Raw genomic sequence first — 18,345 nt, forward strand, 5'->3', positions numbered from 1 at the left:
GGGCCCGCAAAACATCAATTATGGTGTGATATTACACCAAAACAAATTCCAACCGAACGGCAATTGTATAGCCATTTTTGAGTTTGTCTACAGTGTTCCACCATATTTGGGTGGGCACTGTAGACAGCACTAAATTATTTTTTAATTTTTTTTTTAGTAATTATATAATATTTAAAAAAACTAAATAATTATAAATAAATATTAATCAAAACTTTTATAAATGTATTTGTTTGTATTTTTATATTTTTAAGTGTGCTAAAAAAAATTTAGGGGTGTTCACGGGACGGGTATTGCGGTTTTTGACCATTTTTTTAAACCAATCCACACATGCAGTTTTTTTAATTTCCCACACCACACCCGTACCGCGAAACTAAAAAACTACGAAAACCGCACCGCAAATAATAGATTATTTACTAATATAATTTATTGGATTTAACAAATATTTAATATTTAAATATTCTTATTATATTAATAAAATAATAGAATAATGAAAAAATATAATATTTGGTGTAATTTTTTGGTGTTGTGGTTGGAATTGAAAAAAAAATTAATGTTAAAATAGTAGTTTTTTGGTTGAGTTTCTCCATTAGAGATGCCTTTAATTAATAGATCTTATGATTTTTATTCGAAAAAAAAGTTAATAATAATAAATTTTTAGTGTTGGTTTAACATCAAATTTAAGTTTTACCATTAGCCAATCCAGTCCAATCCTGCGTACCAAACGGGCCCTAACAGACTAAAAAATGTCTGTATTTGATTTAGTATCTTTTCTCTGCGGCATCAAATTTAAGTTTTACCATTATTAATTTCTAACATTTTTCTAAAAAATTTGAAATCTTGGCGGGGCCCTGGTTGTGATGAGCAAAGTAGCTTAATCTTAATCCCCAACTACCGTTCGCCATTAAAGCATTTCCAAAAGTTTAGCTTTGGGTTGGTGATTTTAGTTTCGACTATTCTCTAATCTATTATATGGTGGGAAACCAAAAAAAAAAAAAACATAAAAAAAGAAAGAAATGAGAAAAGGGTCGCACTCAAAATGCCCTTTTTGCTATCAATTTTGTCTGTATTCCTACTTACGTATAGCCATTGACGTTTACTGATGATGAAATTGGAAAAATCCAATACGCCCAAATCCAATTCCTTTCTGCTATGCCTTGCCAAATTTATTTTATTTGAGTTGATTTATTATTTTCCCTTTCTTACTTAGTCCAATTCTTCTGCTGATAAAATAATTGATTTGAAAAATTGACCATCTTTATTTCTCAATTATTTTCCAAAGATGAATTTAGGTCCCTCTCTTGCTCAACTGTTTGGGTTTTATCATTTGCCACTACTCAAAGGTAGGTGGTATTTTCACAAGACTTAGGACTTTCCAGTGTGAAATCCCCTCTTATGTACTGTTGTGCCTCTATTTTGTCCATTCATTCACTTCCTTCCTTCTTGTTGCTTTTCTTTCTTTCTTTCTTTCTTTTTTTTGGTCATTGAATTTTAATATATAAATAGAAAATTTTGGTTTCTGGGTTTTGAAACTTGTTGCCCAATTTAGAAGTTGAATCTTTTTGTGGGGTGGGCTTGATATTTAATGTGGTGTTGATGGGGGATATTGTTCAGGAAAGTGAAATTTAGATTGGTGATGGGTTGTGGTTGCTTTGGTGAATTGAATTGGTGTAGAGGAAGCTTTAAATCTGGTGAGCCACAAACTCCAGGTGAGATTTGTATTCTAGAATATATTGATTAAATTTCTGGTTTTTATGTCCTTTTCACATTTTTTGTTTGGTTCCTGTTTTTTTTTTTTAGTTGCTAAATTTCCAGTTTTTCAGACAAGGGTTAGAACTTTAGTAGCCAAAGCTTTAAAATTTTAGATTGGAATGGACTGTTTTGTTGTCAAGCCTTATTGTCAACTGTGTGAGTGAAATTTGAAAATGGTTCCTCTCCTAACCCTATGAAACATGAAAACTATAACAATTGCTGTGTAGGTACCAATGAGTGATTCAAACCTTACATCTTGTGGGAGCAAACCTTACATTTTGTGTTGTGTGTGTGCGCATCTGCTTGTGAACTTTTAAAGCAACAAAAAGCTTTTGGAAAATTTGTCTGATCTCAACTAAAGGGGTTGTTTTTTTAATTGTTTTTGCTTGTTTAGGGATATCTACCGATAATGTAAGGCAATTTTCGTATAATTCGTTGAGATCAGCTACAAGGGACTTCCATCCTTCAAATAGAATAGGTGGTGGAGGCTATGGAGTTGTTCACAGGGTGAGTCCTTTCTGTTGTTGGTGTTTTTATTCTACTTGTTAATGTTCGGTTGGTGGAGATGATCATGAGTTTGAGGCTTCTTTTTACCCATCCTGCTCAGTACTTGTACTGATTTTCCATTACATGGTAACAGGGAGTGCTAAGAGATGGTACTCAAGTTGCCATTAAGTCTCTTTCAGCAGAATCTAAGCAAGGATCAAATGAATTTTTGACAGAAATTAGAATGATATCTAGAATACAACATCCGAACCTTGTTAAGCTTGTTGGGTGCTGCGCCGAGGGAAGTTCTCGAATATTGGTATATGAATATCTGGAGAACAACAGTCTTGCCACTTCTTTGCTTGGTAATTGTCTGATTGTTTTAAGTTTTTTTGTTGACTGTCTTTTGTATGAGTTGAAATGCATCATAATTTTTTCAAAGAGTTTCGAAGTTTGAAGAAGTATGAGAAATGTTCTTTTGTTTTACCAAGTCAATAATTTTGTTCTACCATTTCCTCAAAACTTGACTATTTGATTATAAGTTTGGCAATCCATTACTACAGAAAGCTAGAGGAGAGGTGGGGAGTAGAAGAACCAATCAGGAAAATTGATAACAAAAGAAGAAAGGATTTTCCAATTTTGAGAAAGTAAAGCTAGTTTTTTAATTTAAGTCAAGGCCAAGTTCTATAAAAATTCCTTAGCAAAAATAATTTTTCTAAAGACTAGTTGATTTCTTTCTTTTCTTCTTCTTCTTTTTTTTTTTTTGACTAATTCATTTCTTAGGACATTATCTTCTGAAGGGTGTATAGTCTTTTTTCAGTGAATTGTTAAGCTATGCTGACACTGATTTTTTTTACTTTTATGTTTACAGGTTCGAAAAGCAAACATGTTTTTCTGGATTGGCCAACTAGAGCTGTGATTTGCGTGGAAACGGCAACTGGTCTAGCTTTTCTTCATGAGGAAGCTGAGCCTCATATTGTCCATAGAGATATTAAGGCTAGCAATATACTTCTTGATGGAAATTTTCACCCGAAGATTGGAGATTTCGGACTTGCAAAACTCTTTCCAGACAATGTCACTCATGTTAGTACTCGAGTGGCAGGAACCATGTAAGCTAATTTTTTTTTCTTTCCATGTACATACAAGTTACCCCAATTCTGGTTGTATGTATGTATGTTCTCATTTCTGATTGACTCGTATGTCTGCAGAGGTTATCTAGCACCGGAATATGCACTCTTAGGACAGCTTACTAAGAAAGCCGATGTATACAGTTTTGGGGTGTTGTTGCTTGAAATAATTAGTGGCAGAAGTAGTAGTAAGGCAGCATTTGGAGAGGAATTGCTAGTTTTGGTGGAATGGGTATGTGATTATCTGTTTATCATCATTCATTTTACATTTTCACAGCCCAAAATGGATTAAGCTTTTATGTGCACACTCTATATCTATCTACACTCTGATTCTAATAAGGAAATGGCCTGTGTTTTAAAACTTTAATCAATCCCTTTAGCACCATTCAAAACCATATGTTCTAATTTGTTGTCCCATAAAATGAAATGAATGGTGGTACAGGCATGGAAACTAAGAGAAGAAGGAAGGCTTCTTGACATTGTTGATCCAGAACTTACTGCATACGCCGAGGATGAGGTGATACGCTTTGTTAAGGTTGCATTGTTTTGTACACAAGCAGTTGCTCACCAAAGACCAAGCATGAAACAAGTAGTGGAAATGCTTTCGAAACAAGTCCACCTCAATGAAAAGGCCCTCACCGAGCCTGGTGTGTACAGAGCAAGTAGTTCACGGCGGGGCTCGAGGGGAGCCAGTTCGGAGGAAACATCCTCATCCCAAGCAGAGAAAGGCAAGCATTCAATGACTGCTCTCAAGATTCAGAGCCAGTATGATGATCCTGATTCTATGACTCAAATGTCTCCTAGGTAATTTGTATCATGTATGTAGTAGCAGTAGTAAGCTAAGCCTAAGCCATGTGAAGTTTTTGCCTTTTGGCAAGCTTGTAAAGAAAGAGTTTGTGTATTTGATTTTGTACTCTACATTTATTCTTATTATTCTTTCAAAGTGGTTTGGTCTATATTTGTGTAAAGGAAAATATCATTTATGTATTTATATTATTCTTTGACTGATTTGTTTTTAGTTAAAGATGTAACTCTTCTTCAATTGTACTAGAGAATCAGCCTCTTGTGTTTCAATATTTGATTATTAATGGATGAACTATTTACATTGCAAAATAAAATACCAAAGCCTATTTTTTTACCTTAACACTCACTAAAGTGTTTTTTTTTTTAATGTTTATTTAAAGGGTAAATAGTGGCATAAGTATCCAAAATTTTGAATTTATAAGCGGTATAAATAGTGGCATAAATACTCAATATTTATAAAACTGTAATTTTCTCTATTTTTGTCAGTACAGGCTCCGTTTTAAATTTATTAAAAGAAGATTTAGATGAAACTGATACTACATATTTCTGTCCAGACCAAATAATCTAGAATCTAAGTCTTATATATGTGCACTGTTTAAGACAATAACAGAGTCTATACTGATGAAACTGGAGGAAATTTGCAGTTTTATAAACATTGGGTACTTATGCCGCTTAAAAAAAACATTGGGTTTATGCCACTTACAAATCCAAAACTTTAGGTACTTATGCCACTATTTATTCTTATCTAAACGAGGGGGTGTTCGTTATAGGAAAAAGGCTGGCCTTAAGACTAATTAGGCCTTAGGTAGTAATAAAATTATTTGCCTTTAAAAAAATGTGGTATTTTCAAAAATTACTAGGAAGATGTGTATTTTTAAAATATTTATTTTTATTTTTGGGTCTTTGGGCGGTGGGCCCTAGGCCGGTTCCTAGTCTGCCTTAGCTCAGACCCAACCCTAGAAAGGTATGAAATTCAAAAAGGTTGTAACCACCTAGTCTAGGGGCTAAGGAAAAAAATATTATTTTTAGTAATTTTTTAAATATACTTTTGAAAATGGCCTAATAATTTTGCTGCTACCTAAGGCCTAATTAGTCACAAATTCTTAACAATTGGTTTTTGGTATCTTTACAACTTTCATCTCTTTGAATAGATGGAGAGCTCCTTGTGTATCTTCTTCCACCAACTTAGACTGAATCAATGCCTGATAAGAGTTGGAATCTAGCAAGATTCTTGCCCTACGGGCATCCCGAAGAAGTGCTGAAACATCTCCTGTCTAGTTTGCTTGACAATATGCTTTTAAGAGAGAAGAGTATACAAAAAATAATACTGACACCAGCCAATATCAACTCATCTACAAGGTCACGTGCTTGGTCTAACCAACCACGCACTATCAATGAATCATCATTGAAAACTAGAGAATCTTTTCTCTATCCACCATGATAAGAAATTATGCTAAATCTTTAATCTTTCTTGCTTATAGAAATGCCTTGACTAATTCAACAAAATTTTCACAACTGGTTGAATAATACCTCGTTCAGATGTTAACAATTCAACTCGAGTCTATAGCTTAGCTAACATAGTATTTAGCACTCCTTTGCTTCAGTATCAAGTTTCACAAAATTCCAATCTCGTAAATACTCCTCGTAAGACATCACATAAATTTTAAAAGGTCTATCATATTTTAAACATCTAGATTCTTCATGGCTCGAAGTTGGCCTGAAACCAAGAACACAAGAGTATTTACCATCATTTTCAACAACATCAACTACCATTGATGCAATAACAAAAGAGGACCTAGCTTCTTTTACTTTCCGAAGCAATTCTAAAACCATGTTCGATGCAAAACAAAGATCGCCTAGTCTCAAATGGCATTGGAGGAAACTGTTATAGAATTGTCGTAATTGAATATCACTTAGATTGTGTGCATCATTTATGTAATGTTGGAGTTTCCTAAGCTCTTCTCTTCTTCCATTTCTCTCATATATGTGTGCCATGACTATCAACAAGTCAGTGTCAAGTCTCACACCAACTCTAGGCATCATGTTAATGAGTTGCTCGGCTTTCCTATGCGTTCTAAACAAGAGACAACTGGCTAGAGTAATGTTAAAAGCAGTAGTATTAGGCTTCATAGCAAGCAAAGGTGTGGTACTTTTTTTTTCCTAGGATCTATCCTATTATATGGAAATAGATAACCAATCTCAAGTGTTATTTCAATGTTTACTCGCATGATATGGCATGTCCATGTAAGCAAGATTGATGCCACGTAGAGTACAGCTTGTTAACAAGAAGGCCAAGTCATCATGCACAACATACCAGGTTACGAGGAGTCCAAATACTTAATCGGGACAAAGAGACAATGAACTGACCAACTTAAGGGGTTTGGACGGACCCCCCTGGCCGACCCTATTGCTAGCATGGGCTGGCCATCCTCTAGCAAAGGAAGGGCAGTCCAACCTTTTTCCTGACAGGGACTTTTTATGCCTTTGTAGCCTTCAGCCTGGACAACACTTCCAGTTACGTATTGGGCCTCAACAACCAACAAAAATAGGAGATACGCTTCAGTTATTTACCTATTCTTGGGGATTAATTAACATGTTATCTATTTATTTTTAATGTGTAACAAATAGGTGATATCTCCTCATTTTAAGGGATATCAACCTATCATCTCTTGTAAGTTCTCTTATATAAAGAGCACTAAACTAAACCGAATCTCACTAAGTTCTAAGCTCTGTACAATTTGAAGCTCTAAGTTCAAAAGCCCTAGCTCTCTCTCTATCTCTCTCTTCTACACGCCTCTAGCAGTGTAGAAGAGACTAAGTCTTCCTCATCTCACCTACTTGAGATTTGCTTCTTGATTCTTACTATTGTAATCTTAAAAGAGCCATTCCGTCTATCTAAGGAACAGTGTCCTACTGATCCTCAAGAGATAGAGGACATGGCAAAAGTTCCTTATGCTTCTGCAGTTGGAAGTCTAATGTATGCAATGTTATGCACTAGACCTGACATCTGCTATGCAGTTGGAATCGTGAGCAGGTATCAGTCAAATCCAGGACAGGAACATTGGAATGCTGTTAAGTATATTTTGAAATACTTGAAGAGTACAAGATATTACGTGTTAGTCTACAAGGGTGGTGCTCTAAATCCCATGGGCTATACAGACTCAGATTTCCAGACATGTCTTGAAGACACGAAATCTACATCTGGGATGGTGTTTACTCTTGGGGGTGGAGCAGTGGTTTGGAGAAGTGCGAAACAGACTGCGATTTCAGATTCTACCATGGAGGCAGAATACATAGCTGCAGCTGAAGCTGCTAAAGAGGTTGTCTGGCTAAGAAAGTTCTTCACCAGTCTTGGTGTAGTACCTGGAATGGAAAAGCCTCTAGTCCTGCTTTGTGATAACAATGGAGCAATAGCCAACAGTAAGGAACCTCGGAGCCACAAGAGAAGCAAACATATAGAAAGAAAATATCATATTATCAGAGAATATGTGGCAAGAGGGATGTACTGGTGGAAAAAGTGGACACACAAGACAACTTAGCTGATCCATTCACCAAAGTCTTGGCAGTGACTGCATTTGAAAAGCACCGTCAGAATTTAGGATTAATTGAAATGTACTGATTAGTTTTATATTAGTGCAAGTGGGAGTTTGTTGGGTTTTATGCCCTAAATAAAACTCTATTTCAATGTAATCAAGATTACAATATCAATAAAATAACAGAAGTATTTTTCATTCATTTGTGTATGTTTTGGTTCATCTTATCAATTGTTTGTTTATTTAATTTATAAATTCATTCAAACCCTTTTCACATACTTAATCATGTTTATTGTGTTGTCAACACAGTGGAAAGTAAACATGACTATGTGATTAAAGATTCCTATATTTATCAGAACACTAGGATTTTACTGATATGACAATCTACAACAGAGTTTACTTGCATTTGGTGAAATGCTATGTTCTTTCTAGAGCATTGGTTAAAGTAAAGCTTGGGTTTGATGCATGGAGTATGCAATGGAATGGACCGATATTGATTTTGATATAGATTTATTAAACTTACCGTAATATCTATTCAATTCAATATCACTTAGTTGATCCTAGATCAAATGATCTTAATCCTGATATGATTAGGTTCAATCTCAAGAGTGTTATTTGTGTTCTTTGATTTGTTAGTTAAGCCTACTTTTGGGTCAGGGTGATATGTACATTTTGGGAACACGGTATTGCAATTGAGTGGGAGCGCTAACATAAATATGAAATCTATAGCTTCTATCTGGCGAATAGAAAGTAAAGGATGATTTCCTTCGAGCTTAACCAAACAAAAATAAATGGTGGAGTACTCATTTCACTTAGCTGAAATATCATTTATACAGGGTTAAGTGTTTTAAGGATAAAATACATTGTAGGGTGTTACGGTAATTAAATCCCTTTACAGTGTAAATCATCCATATAGAGGATCATTGATCAAATTAGGATTATAACAATGGATAATTAATGACGTGTCTATATGGTGGAATATATAGAGCGTTCTATATAGCTGAGAGTGCAATTCTAAGTTCTATGCATGGATTCAACGAAGAATTAATAAGTCAGTGAATTTAAGATGTAAATTCTTGATCTGCTTATTGGAAGCTCGGATATATAGACTCATGGTCCCCACACTAGTTGAGACAATATTACTTGTAAGACTCATTTAATTAGTTTTAATTAATCAATTATAATTCTCAAATTAGACTATATCTATTTGTGAATTTAATCACTTATTAAGGGTAAAACAGTAAATAGAGATTTTATAGGGTATACTTATTAATTGGAAAACTTTGATTAGTTTAATTAATAAATATAATAAATGACAATATATTATTTGATAATTAATTATAATTATTAAATAATTAGATTTGACATTTATGTGGTTGAATGAGAGAATTGACAATCTTTGTGAAAATGGGAAACTAGAAATGATAAAATAGGAAAGTTGAAAAAGTGATAGGCTTGTTTCCACAATGCTATGGCCGGCCACTTTACTTGCCCTTTTATCATTTTATTTTTCATTTTTAATGCCAAGTAATTCAACCTTAACCCTATGTGGTATTCTATAAATAGAAGGTAAAGGCTTCAGGTTTCATACATATTTTTACTGCATTCTTTTCTTTCACACAAAAACACTCCTGAGCCGCCACTCTCTCTCTCTCTCTCTCTCTCTCTCTCTCTCTCTCTCTCTCTCTCTCTCTCTCTCTCTCTCTCTCTCTCTTTCTTCTCTGTTTTTCGAAATCCCTCTAAGTGATAGAGTAGTGCCTGTTGGGTTTTATGCCCTAAATAAAAGTCATTTCAATATAATCAGATTTACTTATTAATATAGATCAGAAATAACATTTAATGTTGCATGGTTCACATGATTTATTTCATGATTATATGTACTTAATGTATAAATTCATCTTAAACCCTTTTCACATACTTGATCCTGTTTATTGTGCCGTCAACACATTGGAAAGTAAACATGACTATGTGAATAAAGTTTCCTAGATTTATCATACATAGGGTTTTACTGATATGATAATCTACAACAGAGTTTACTTGCATTTGGAGAAGTGCTATGTTCTTTCCAAAGCATTGGTTAAAGTAAAGCTCAGGTTGGATGCATGGAGTATGCATCGGAAGGGACCGATATTGAACTTTGACTTAGATTTATTAAACTTACCGTAATATCTATTCAAGTCAATATCACCTAGTTGATCCTAGATCAAATGATCTTAATCCTGATATGATTAGGCTCAATCTCGAGAGGCTATTCGTGTTCTTTGATTTGTTAGTTAAGCCTACTTTGAGGTCAAGGTGATACATACATTTTGGGAACAGGGTAGTGCAATTGAGTGGGAGCGCTATCATAAACATGGAATCTATAGCTTCTATCTGGTGAATAGTAAGCAAAGGATGATCTCCTTCGAGCTTGACCAAACGAACATAAATGGTGGAGTACTCATTTCACATAAGCTGAAATATCATTTATACGGGGTCAAGTGTTTTAAGGAATAAATACGTTGTAGGGTGTAACGGTAATTTAATCCCTTTACAGTGTAGATCATTCATATAGAGGATCAGTGATCACATTAGGATTATAACAATGGATAACTTATGATGCGTCTATATGGTGGAACATATAGAGCATTCTATTATACTGAGAGTGCAGTTCTAAGTTCTATGCGTGGATTCAACGAAGAATTAATAAGTTAGTGAATTTTAGTGCTAAATTCTTGATCTACTTATTGGAAGCTCGGTTATATAGACCCATGGTCCCCGCACTAGTTGAGATAATATTGCTTGTAAGACTCATATAATTGGTTTTGATTAATCAAATATAATTCTCAATTTAGACTATGTCTATTTGTGAATTTTTCACTAAGTAAGGGCGAAATTGTAAAGAAAGAGTTTTAGGGACATATTTGTTAATTATGATACTTTGTATGGTTCAATTAATAAATATGATAAATGACAATATTATTTAATATTTATTTATAGTTATTAAATAGTTAGAATTGGCATTTAAATGGTTGAATTTGAAAATTGACATTTTTGAGAAAATCAGATGCAGAAAAGATAAAACTGCAAAATTGCAAAAAGTGAGGCCCAAATCCACTTGTATAGGGCCGGCCACTTTTGTAGGAAATTTAAACTGATATTTTCATTATTTTAATGCCAAATAATTCAAATCTAACCCTAGTGGAATGCTATAAATAGATAGTGAAGGCTTCAGGAAAATTACAGTTAAATTTTCTACTTTTTCATTCAGAAAAAACTGAGCCTTCTCTCTCCCTATCTTTGGCCGAACCCACTCTCTCTCTCTCTCTTCCTCATTGAGACTTCGAAATTCTTAGTGTATGAGTAGTGCCCACACACAGCAAGTGATACCTCAATCATAGTGAGGAAGATCGTGAAGAAAGACATTCAGCAGAAGGAGTTTCAGCATCAAAGATTCAGAGAAAGAGATCCAGGTTCAGATATTGATAATGCTCTGCTACAAATAGGAATCAAGGGCTAGATATCTGAACGGAAGGAGTCATTATATTCCGCTGCACCCAATGTAAGGTTTCCTAAACTTTATATGTGTTTATTTCATCGTTTTAGAAAGTTCATATTTAGGGTGTTAATCAACATACTTGTGAGTAGATCTAAGATCCTGGTAAAATAATTTCCAACAGTGCCCACACACATCAAGTAATACCTCAATCATAGTGAGGAAGGCTGTGTAGAATTCAGAGTCAACAAAGAAGAACATTCGGGCTTAGATCTTGATTATACTCTGCGACAGAAAGGAATCAAGGGTTAGAGATCTGAGTGGGAGGAGACATATTATTCTGCTGCACCCAATGTAAGGTTCCTCATACTTTATATGTGTTTTAATTATATTCGTTTTAGAAGTTCATATTTAGGTTGTTAATCAACATACTTGTGAGTAAATCTAAGATCCTGGTAAAATAATTCCAACAAATGGATCTCCTTGAAATGACAATTCAAACAAATAACAGTGATCCAAAGCTTGTCGAAAGTCATCCATTTGAGATTCATTTCTCAAGGCACTCCCTTGCTTATTCACATTAGAAAGTATCTCATTAAAATCCCTAATCACTAGCCATGGTAAAAGTGGAGCTACATCAAGTAATCTCTTTAATATCGTCTATGAATGGCACTGATTATTCTATTTTGGGGAACCATAGAAAGCAGTAAAATGCCAAGTAAGACCATTGCCAAAAGCAATATAACAGTCAAACATATTTGAATAAAATTAAGAAGTGTTACATTCACATCGTCTTTCCAAAGTAAAAGTAAACCCCCACCTAGACCTACCAGTGGGACTTCAAGTCCATTATTAAAATTTAAAGTATGACAAAAATGAGAAATTACATTAGAAATTAGTTTAGTTTCCATAATAAATAATACATGAGGAAATTGCTCTTTGACAATAAAATAAAGATGGAATGTGCTCGAATTCCCCAGACCCCGCGCATTCCAACTGATGATTTTCATGGCTGGTTGTGGGGCTAAGAGTTAGCCACTGCATAATTGTCTAAGAAACCCGAGTGATCTATTTTAGGACTAGAAATGCTCTAGTTTGGCTCATCTCTAGAAGACAAAGTTAGAGAGAACAAGATTTGCTTAGGTCCCTTGCATCTTTTTAGAGTTTTTCTCATAGAGAGGTTGTCCGGTTGTCTTTTGGAGATTCGATTTGGTGATGTATTTTCTTTATTCGTAGACTGCTTTGTAGTTGAACATATGACAACATCTGTTGTTGCAACGGTGTTCATTTGTAAAGGCTTGAAACTAGATCCACCATGAGGAGTGTATATCGTGGATGGAATTGGAGGATAAGTGGCAATGGTACCAACATCTGGTATGTAAAGATCAGAGAGATCATCTACATCTAAAGCCTTCACTATTGGTTTATTTACTACAATTGCTAAAGAAAATTGACTTGAGGCTTCAGTCTTTACACCAAAATTATGGTTCATGATATTTGTCAAAAGGGCTGGTTTAAAGAGGCTAGTAGTTGCAGATTGTGTATTTGTAGTGGCATTCTTATTTGCATTTATTACCACTACACTTTGAACAGAAACTTTCGAGCAATTAGACACATCATTGTTAATCAAAGGAGAGGTTACTCTTATGGACTGAGTGGATCTTGGAATAATAGCTCCAGGGCTATTATTTTGTTGTCTCTTTGATGATTCTGCTAGCAGAAGAGGCCATGAATCTGGTGTTTTCTTGTTTGAGAGGGCTGGAACTGCTAATGATAAGGAATTTCAAGCCAAGTGCGTAAGGAGTGGCCAGACATTCCCTTTAGAAAAATTTGTTTTGTACCTATCATCACTAGAAGTAGGGAGTACAACCCTTTTAATTCAAGATCATATGGTAATTCCGGTTCAATACCATTATCAATTTTTTCCATCCACTACAAGCATTTCTGAAAATGGGTGTCCAAGCCTTCCACACTCCATACACCATTTTGAAAGCTTTTCATAATGGAATTCCACCCATAATTTGTCACAAATTTACTTAAGTCATATGTTGCAACCCCTCAATAAAGGCTTGATGACATCCAATTTGACTCAAAATCGTAAAAAAGGACTCCCAACCTTTTTCCACCGAATCTTCATGGACTTTCAAAATTTCACCAATGATGTCTCCTAAAGCTTTGGCTAATGCTTTAGACTTACTAAGAAAAGAAAGTCTAAAACATGGATCCAAAAGGGGGAGAAGATAAGATCTTCAGGTGAAACATTTTGTAGAACACTTGGCGTGTATATCACAATATGGTAGTTTTGAAAATGATAGGTCTCTGAGAAGTACTCTTCGTTTGTCTCCTTCACATCTAAAAGTAAGAACAAACAAATCATGTGGATTCTCAGTTATCATCGTGTGGTACCTTCCATTCCAATAATTTTTCATCTACCTTTGTAGTGTAGACAAGAAGAGAAATTTGGTAGTGAGCACTCTAGCGACCAATGCATTATTCAAATTAGCATTTTGTTTATCAACATCATCAAAGATAAGCGTTGATTCATCTTCTTCAACAAGAGTCATCGTTCCTTTCATTTTATTTACCTTAATTTTTTATTTATTTATTTTAAAAATAGCATCAATGCCACCGTATGACATCAATACAAATTCTTAGAATGCCACCTATTTCTTTCCAATAGTACAACACTCTCATATTTTATCAACTAAGTTGTCTACCTCAACAAACATTCTCCAAAATTTAACTATTAAAGATGCTCTTACACTATCCATTATCATTCCTAATTCTTGTTAGCCAAAGTTGTAAATACTAAAAGGTATTAGTGGTGCTTAATATCCTCTTTGATATTATATCGCTATTGATGCAATTAAGTATCAGGTTTCATATTTTAAGGTAATAACTTTTAAAAAATATCGCTAACTAATAGTCTTTTATAATTAATACAATCTCTATTTTTTTCTTTTCATTTATAAAAAAATTAAAAAAAAAACAAGTAAAAAGCAAATAAAACCCAAATAACATCGGGTCTCATGATTTGGTTTTCATTTAGGGAGTAAGTTGAAAAATGTCTCTTTTATTAATTAATTAATCAAATTTGCCTCTAATTTTATATTTATTTGAAACATACCTGTTTTTATATGTATTGTACCCAAAATACCCTGATATAAGAGAGTCACATGGAGAGTATGGTATCTTGAAGTGACAAGGGTAAAATTAGTGCAATATTTTAAAAAAAAGATAAAAATAATAGACTTTAAAAAAGAGAGTAAAAATAAAAGAGGACAATATAAAAAAAGTATAGAGTGTAATTTCCTCAATCTCATTTATACCATTTCAGCGGAAAGCCCAATAATAGCCTTAGCTGTAGCTGAGTTTCATCATCACTATCTTCATTTCCTTGGGCACAACACAACCGCTCAACTACCACTCACTCATGCTATAATCTCAACTTCTCTTACCAAGTAAGTATGAATTCAACGTTTTCTTCTTCAAAAACTATGTTTTTCAATTATCAGATTCTGAGATTACATGAAATGTTTATGAAGATTTAAGTTATATATATCTATCTATATTCTCAATCTGAAATCTTGAGTATCACAGGTTTTTATCCCATTATTGATGATAGGTTTGTGTGTATTTGAGGTGTACGTAAGAATATGAATGGAAAAGCTTCATTATTCTATTATTTCAACTTCCATTGAAATTGTTTTAGCGCAGGAAACAAATGTACAACCCATGGTCTCGCAGGTTTTTCGGGACTACCCTTAACAGAACAACTCCATACTGTTCTTCTATTGCCTCACTTGTTGTCTCTCCAATCGACTCTTTCTTCTTTAAACCGAAAATTCCTACTACTCCACTCCTTTCCCTTTCTCTTTCCCCTTTCGGAAACTTCTTTGTTAACTACAAATCATCCCTGCCACCCCCTTGTCAAAACTATGAATTTGTCAATACTCAATACCTTTGTGAAAAGAGTGAACTTCTCACTACTCAGTTCCGGAATTCGTGTACTTTAGATGATGCTAACACCCTTCATTTGCAAATTCTCAAAAATGGGTTTACTTCTGATTTGTTTTTGTACAATTCCCTTATCAATATATATGTTAGGATGGGTAATTTGGTTTGTGCACGTCAGTTGTTTGATGAAATGCCTGAGAGGAACTCTGTTACGTGGGCGAGTTTGATTACGGGCTATACCAAGAATGGTATGCTAAATGAGGCATGCTTGCATTTTAAAAGGATGATTTCTGCTAGTTTTTTACCCAATCATTATGCATTTGGTAGTGCCCTTCGAGCTTGTCAATATTCTGGGCCACCAATGCTTACACTTGGACTGCAGATTCATGGGTTACTTTCCAAAACACCATATGCCTCTGACATTGTGGTTGCCAATGTACTGATTTCAATGTATGGAAATTGTTTGGCATCTATTAATGATGCACGACGTGTTTTTGATGAAACAAAAATAAAAAATTCGATTTCATGGAATTCTATTATTTCTGTTTATTCCCATAGAGGGGATGCAGTTTCTGCTTTTGAGCTCTTTTCTAGAATGCAAACACAAGGTTTCAGATATAGTTTGAAGCCCAACGAGTTTACTTTTGGTAGCTTAATACCTTCTGCTTGCTATTTGGCCAATTCAAATTCGAGCATGTTAGAGCAAATGTTGGCCACAGTGAAGAAATCAGGATTATTACAAGATTTGTATGTAGGGAGTGCTTTGGTCAGTGGATTTTCAAAGTCTGGATTAATTGATTATGCTTTGCAGATATTCGAGCAGATGGGTAATAAAAATTCAGTCTCTATGAATGGTTTAATGGTTGGATTGGTGAGACAAAAACGGGGAGAAGAAGCTGCGGAAGTTTTTTCATATATGAAGGGACAAGTTGAACCAAACCTGGATTCATATGTGGTTCTCTTAAGCTCTTTTGCTGAATTTTCTGATTTGGAGGTAGGAAAGAGAAAAGGTCAAGAGGTTCATGGATATGTTATCTGCACTGGTTTGGTAAATATGAAGGTTGCAATTGGAAATGGGCTTGTTAGCATGTATGCTAAATGTGGACTTATAACAGATGCTGGCTCGGTTTTCAGACACATGATTGACAAAGATTTAGTCTCATGGAACACCCTGATTTCTGGCCTTGACCAGAATGGGCGTTTTGAAGATGCAGTCATGAGTTTTTGTGATATGAGAAGATTTGGATTGGTTGCTTCAAATTTTACGTTAATTAGTGCTTTGAGTTCGTGTACAAGTTTGGGATGGATCATTCTTGGTCAAGAAATACACTGTGAAGCACTCAAATTAGGACTTGATCTGGATGTGTCAGTTTCAAATGCTCTTCTTTTGTTGTATGCTGAGGCAGGGTATCTTGCTGAGTGCCATAAAGTTTTCTTCATGATGCCAGAGTATGATCAAGTATCATGGAATTCTATAATTGGTGCTTTAGCTGATTCTAAGGCCTCAGCGTTAGAAGCTGTAAAGTATTTTATGGACATGATGCGAGCAGGGTGGACACTAAATAAAATAACTTTTATTAACATTCTTGGTGCGGTTTCATCTATTTCACTTACTGAGCCTCTTCAGCAAATTCATGCTGTAGTATTAAAATACCCTGTGGCAAATGATTGTGCTATTGAGAATGCACTTTTGGCTTGCTATGGAAAGTGTGGAGAGATAGATCATTGTGAGAAAATTTTCTCTAGGATGTCTGGGAGGAGGGATGATGTAAGTTGGAATTCCATGATATCGGGATACATACACAATGAGCTATTGCCTAAAGCCATAGATTTAGTGTGGTTTATGATGCAGAAAGGTAGAAGATTGGACTCCTTCACCTTCGCTACTGTCCTCAGTGCATGTGCCTCTGTTGCAACATTAGAACGTGGCACAGAAGTTCATGCTAGCGCTATAAGAGCTTGTTTAGAATCTGATGTTGTTGTAGGAAGTGCCATTGTTGACATGTATGCAAAATGTGGAAGAATTGATTATGCTTCGAGATTTTTTGAGTTGATGCCTGTAAGAAATGTGTATTCATGGAATTCAATGATATCTGGGTATGCTCGCCATGGACATGGAGACAAAGCTTTGAAGCTTTTTATACAAATGAAACTGCATGATCAGTTACCAGATCATGTCACGTTTGTGGGGGTATTATCAGCCTGTAGCCATGTAGGTTTGGTGGATGAAGGATTCAAACATTTTAAATCCATGAGTGAAGTCTATGGTTTGGCTCCTAAGATGGAGCACTATTCATGTATGGTTGATCTTCTTGGGCGGGCAGGTGAACTTAAGAAGATAGAGGATTTCATCACTAAAATGCCTTTCAAGCCTAATGTTCTTATTTGGAGGACAATTCTAGGGGCTTGTGGTAGAACTAATGGCCGTAATACCGAGCTAGGGCAGAGAGCTGCAGAAATGCTTTTGGAATTAGAGCCGCAAAATGGGGTGAATTATGTGCTTCTTGCTAACTTGTATGCATCTGGGGAGAAGTGGGAGGATGTGGCAAAGGCTAGAATGGCAATGAGGACGGCATCAGTAAAGAAAGAAGCTGGGTGTAGCTGGGTGACAATGAAAGATGGCGTTCATGTTTTTGTAGCTGGAGATAAATCACATCCAGAGAAAGAATTGATATATGAAAAGTTGAAGGAACTTAACAAGAAAATGAGGGATGCTGGCTATATCCCTGAAATAAAATTTGCACTTTATGACCTTGAGATGGAGAATAAGGAAGAAATTTTGAGCTATCACAGTGAGAAGCTTGCTGTTGCTTTTGTTCTCACTCGCAAGTCAGAGTTGCCTATTAGGATTATGAAAAATCTCCGAGTTTGTGGTGACTGCCACTCCGCCTTCAAATATATATCAAAGATTGTTGGTCGTAAAATAGTTTTACGAGATTCAAATAGATTTCATCATTTTGATGATGGCCAGTGTTCATGTGGAGATTACTGGTAATTTCGTGGTTATATCTGTTTGTGGAGACACTGGTACAATGTCACCACTATGTGGCAGTAGTTCATGTGATAATTACTTCTTATTGCACAGGTTAGAACTATATTATCATTACATTGGTATGATTGATAATATGGGAATTTTCAGTTGTTAAAAAAGGTATGGATGAGGGATTCATGGATTTGCAGACAATTATTTTTTGTTTTGTTGACTAGAAAATGT

General features: G+C 35.0%; 2 protein-coding genes and 1 pseudogene across 2 annotated transcripts; 2 read left to right on the forward strand and 1 right to left on the reverse strand.

The window, feature by feature from the left end:
* The first annotated feature begins 939 nt into the window (after positions 1 to 939).
* Positions 940 to 4,480, forward strand: LOC115697964 (putative serine/threonine-protein kinase). Its single transcript, XM_030625141.2, has 7 exons — positions 940 to 1,340; positions 1,612 to 1,706; positions 2,144 to 2,256; positions 2,390 to 2,600; positions 3,107 to 3,344; positions 3,444 to 3,594; positions 3,805 to 4,480. The coding sequence occupies exons 2-7, from the start codon at positions 1,634 to 1,636 to the stop codon at positions 4,168 to 4,170; spliced, it is 1,152 nt and encodes a 383-aa protein (XP_030481001.1). The 5' UTR covers positions 940 to 1,340; positions 1,612 to 1,633; the 3' UTR covers positions 4,171 to 4,480.
* A 789-nt stretch (positions 4,481 to 5,269) lies between these two features.
* Positions 5,270 to 6,394, reverse strand: LOC115696306 (pentatricopeptide repeat-containing protein At1g03100, mitochondrial-like; annotated as a pseudogene).
* Positions 6,395 to 14,518: 8,124 nt separating this feature from the next.
* On the forward strand, positions 14,519 to 18,126 carry LOC115697521 (putative pentatricopeptide repeat-containing protein At5g09950). The gene is made up of 2 exons (XM_030624561.2): positions 14,519 to 14,635; positions 14,892 to 18,126. The coding sequence occupies exon 2, from the start codon at positions 14,899 to 14,901 to the stop codon at positions 18,124 to 18,126; it is 3,228 nt and encodes a 1,075-aa protein (XP_030480421.1). The 5' UTR covers positions 14,519 to 14,635; positions 14,892 to 14,898.
* The last annotated feature ends 219 nt before the right edge of the window (positions 18,127 to 18,345 follow it).

Source organism: Cannabis sativa, chromosome 7 (assembly GCF_029168945.1).
Source record: "Cannabis sativa cultivar Pink pepper isolate KNU-18-1 chromosome 7, ASM2916894v1, whole genome shotgun sequence".
Classification (NCBI taxonomy): Eukaryota; Viridiplantae; Streptophyta; class Magnoliopsida; order Rosales; family Cannabaceae; genus Cannabis; species Cannabis sativa.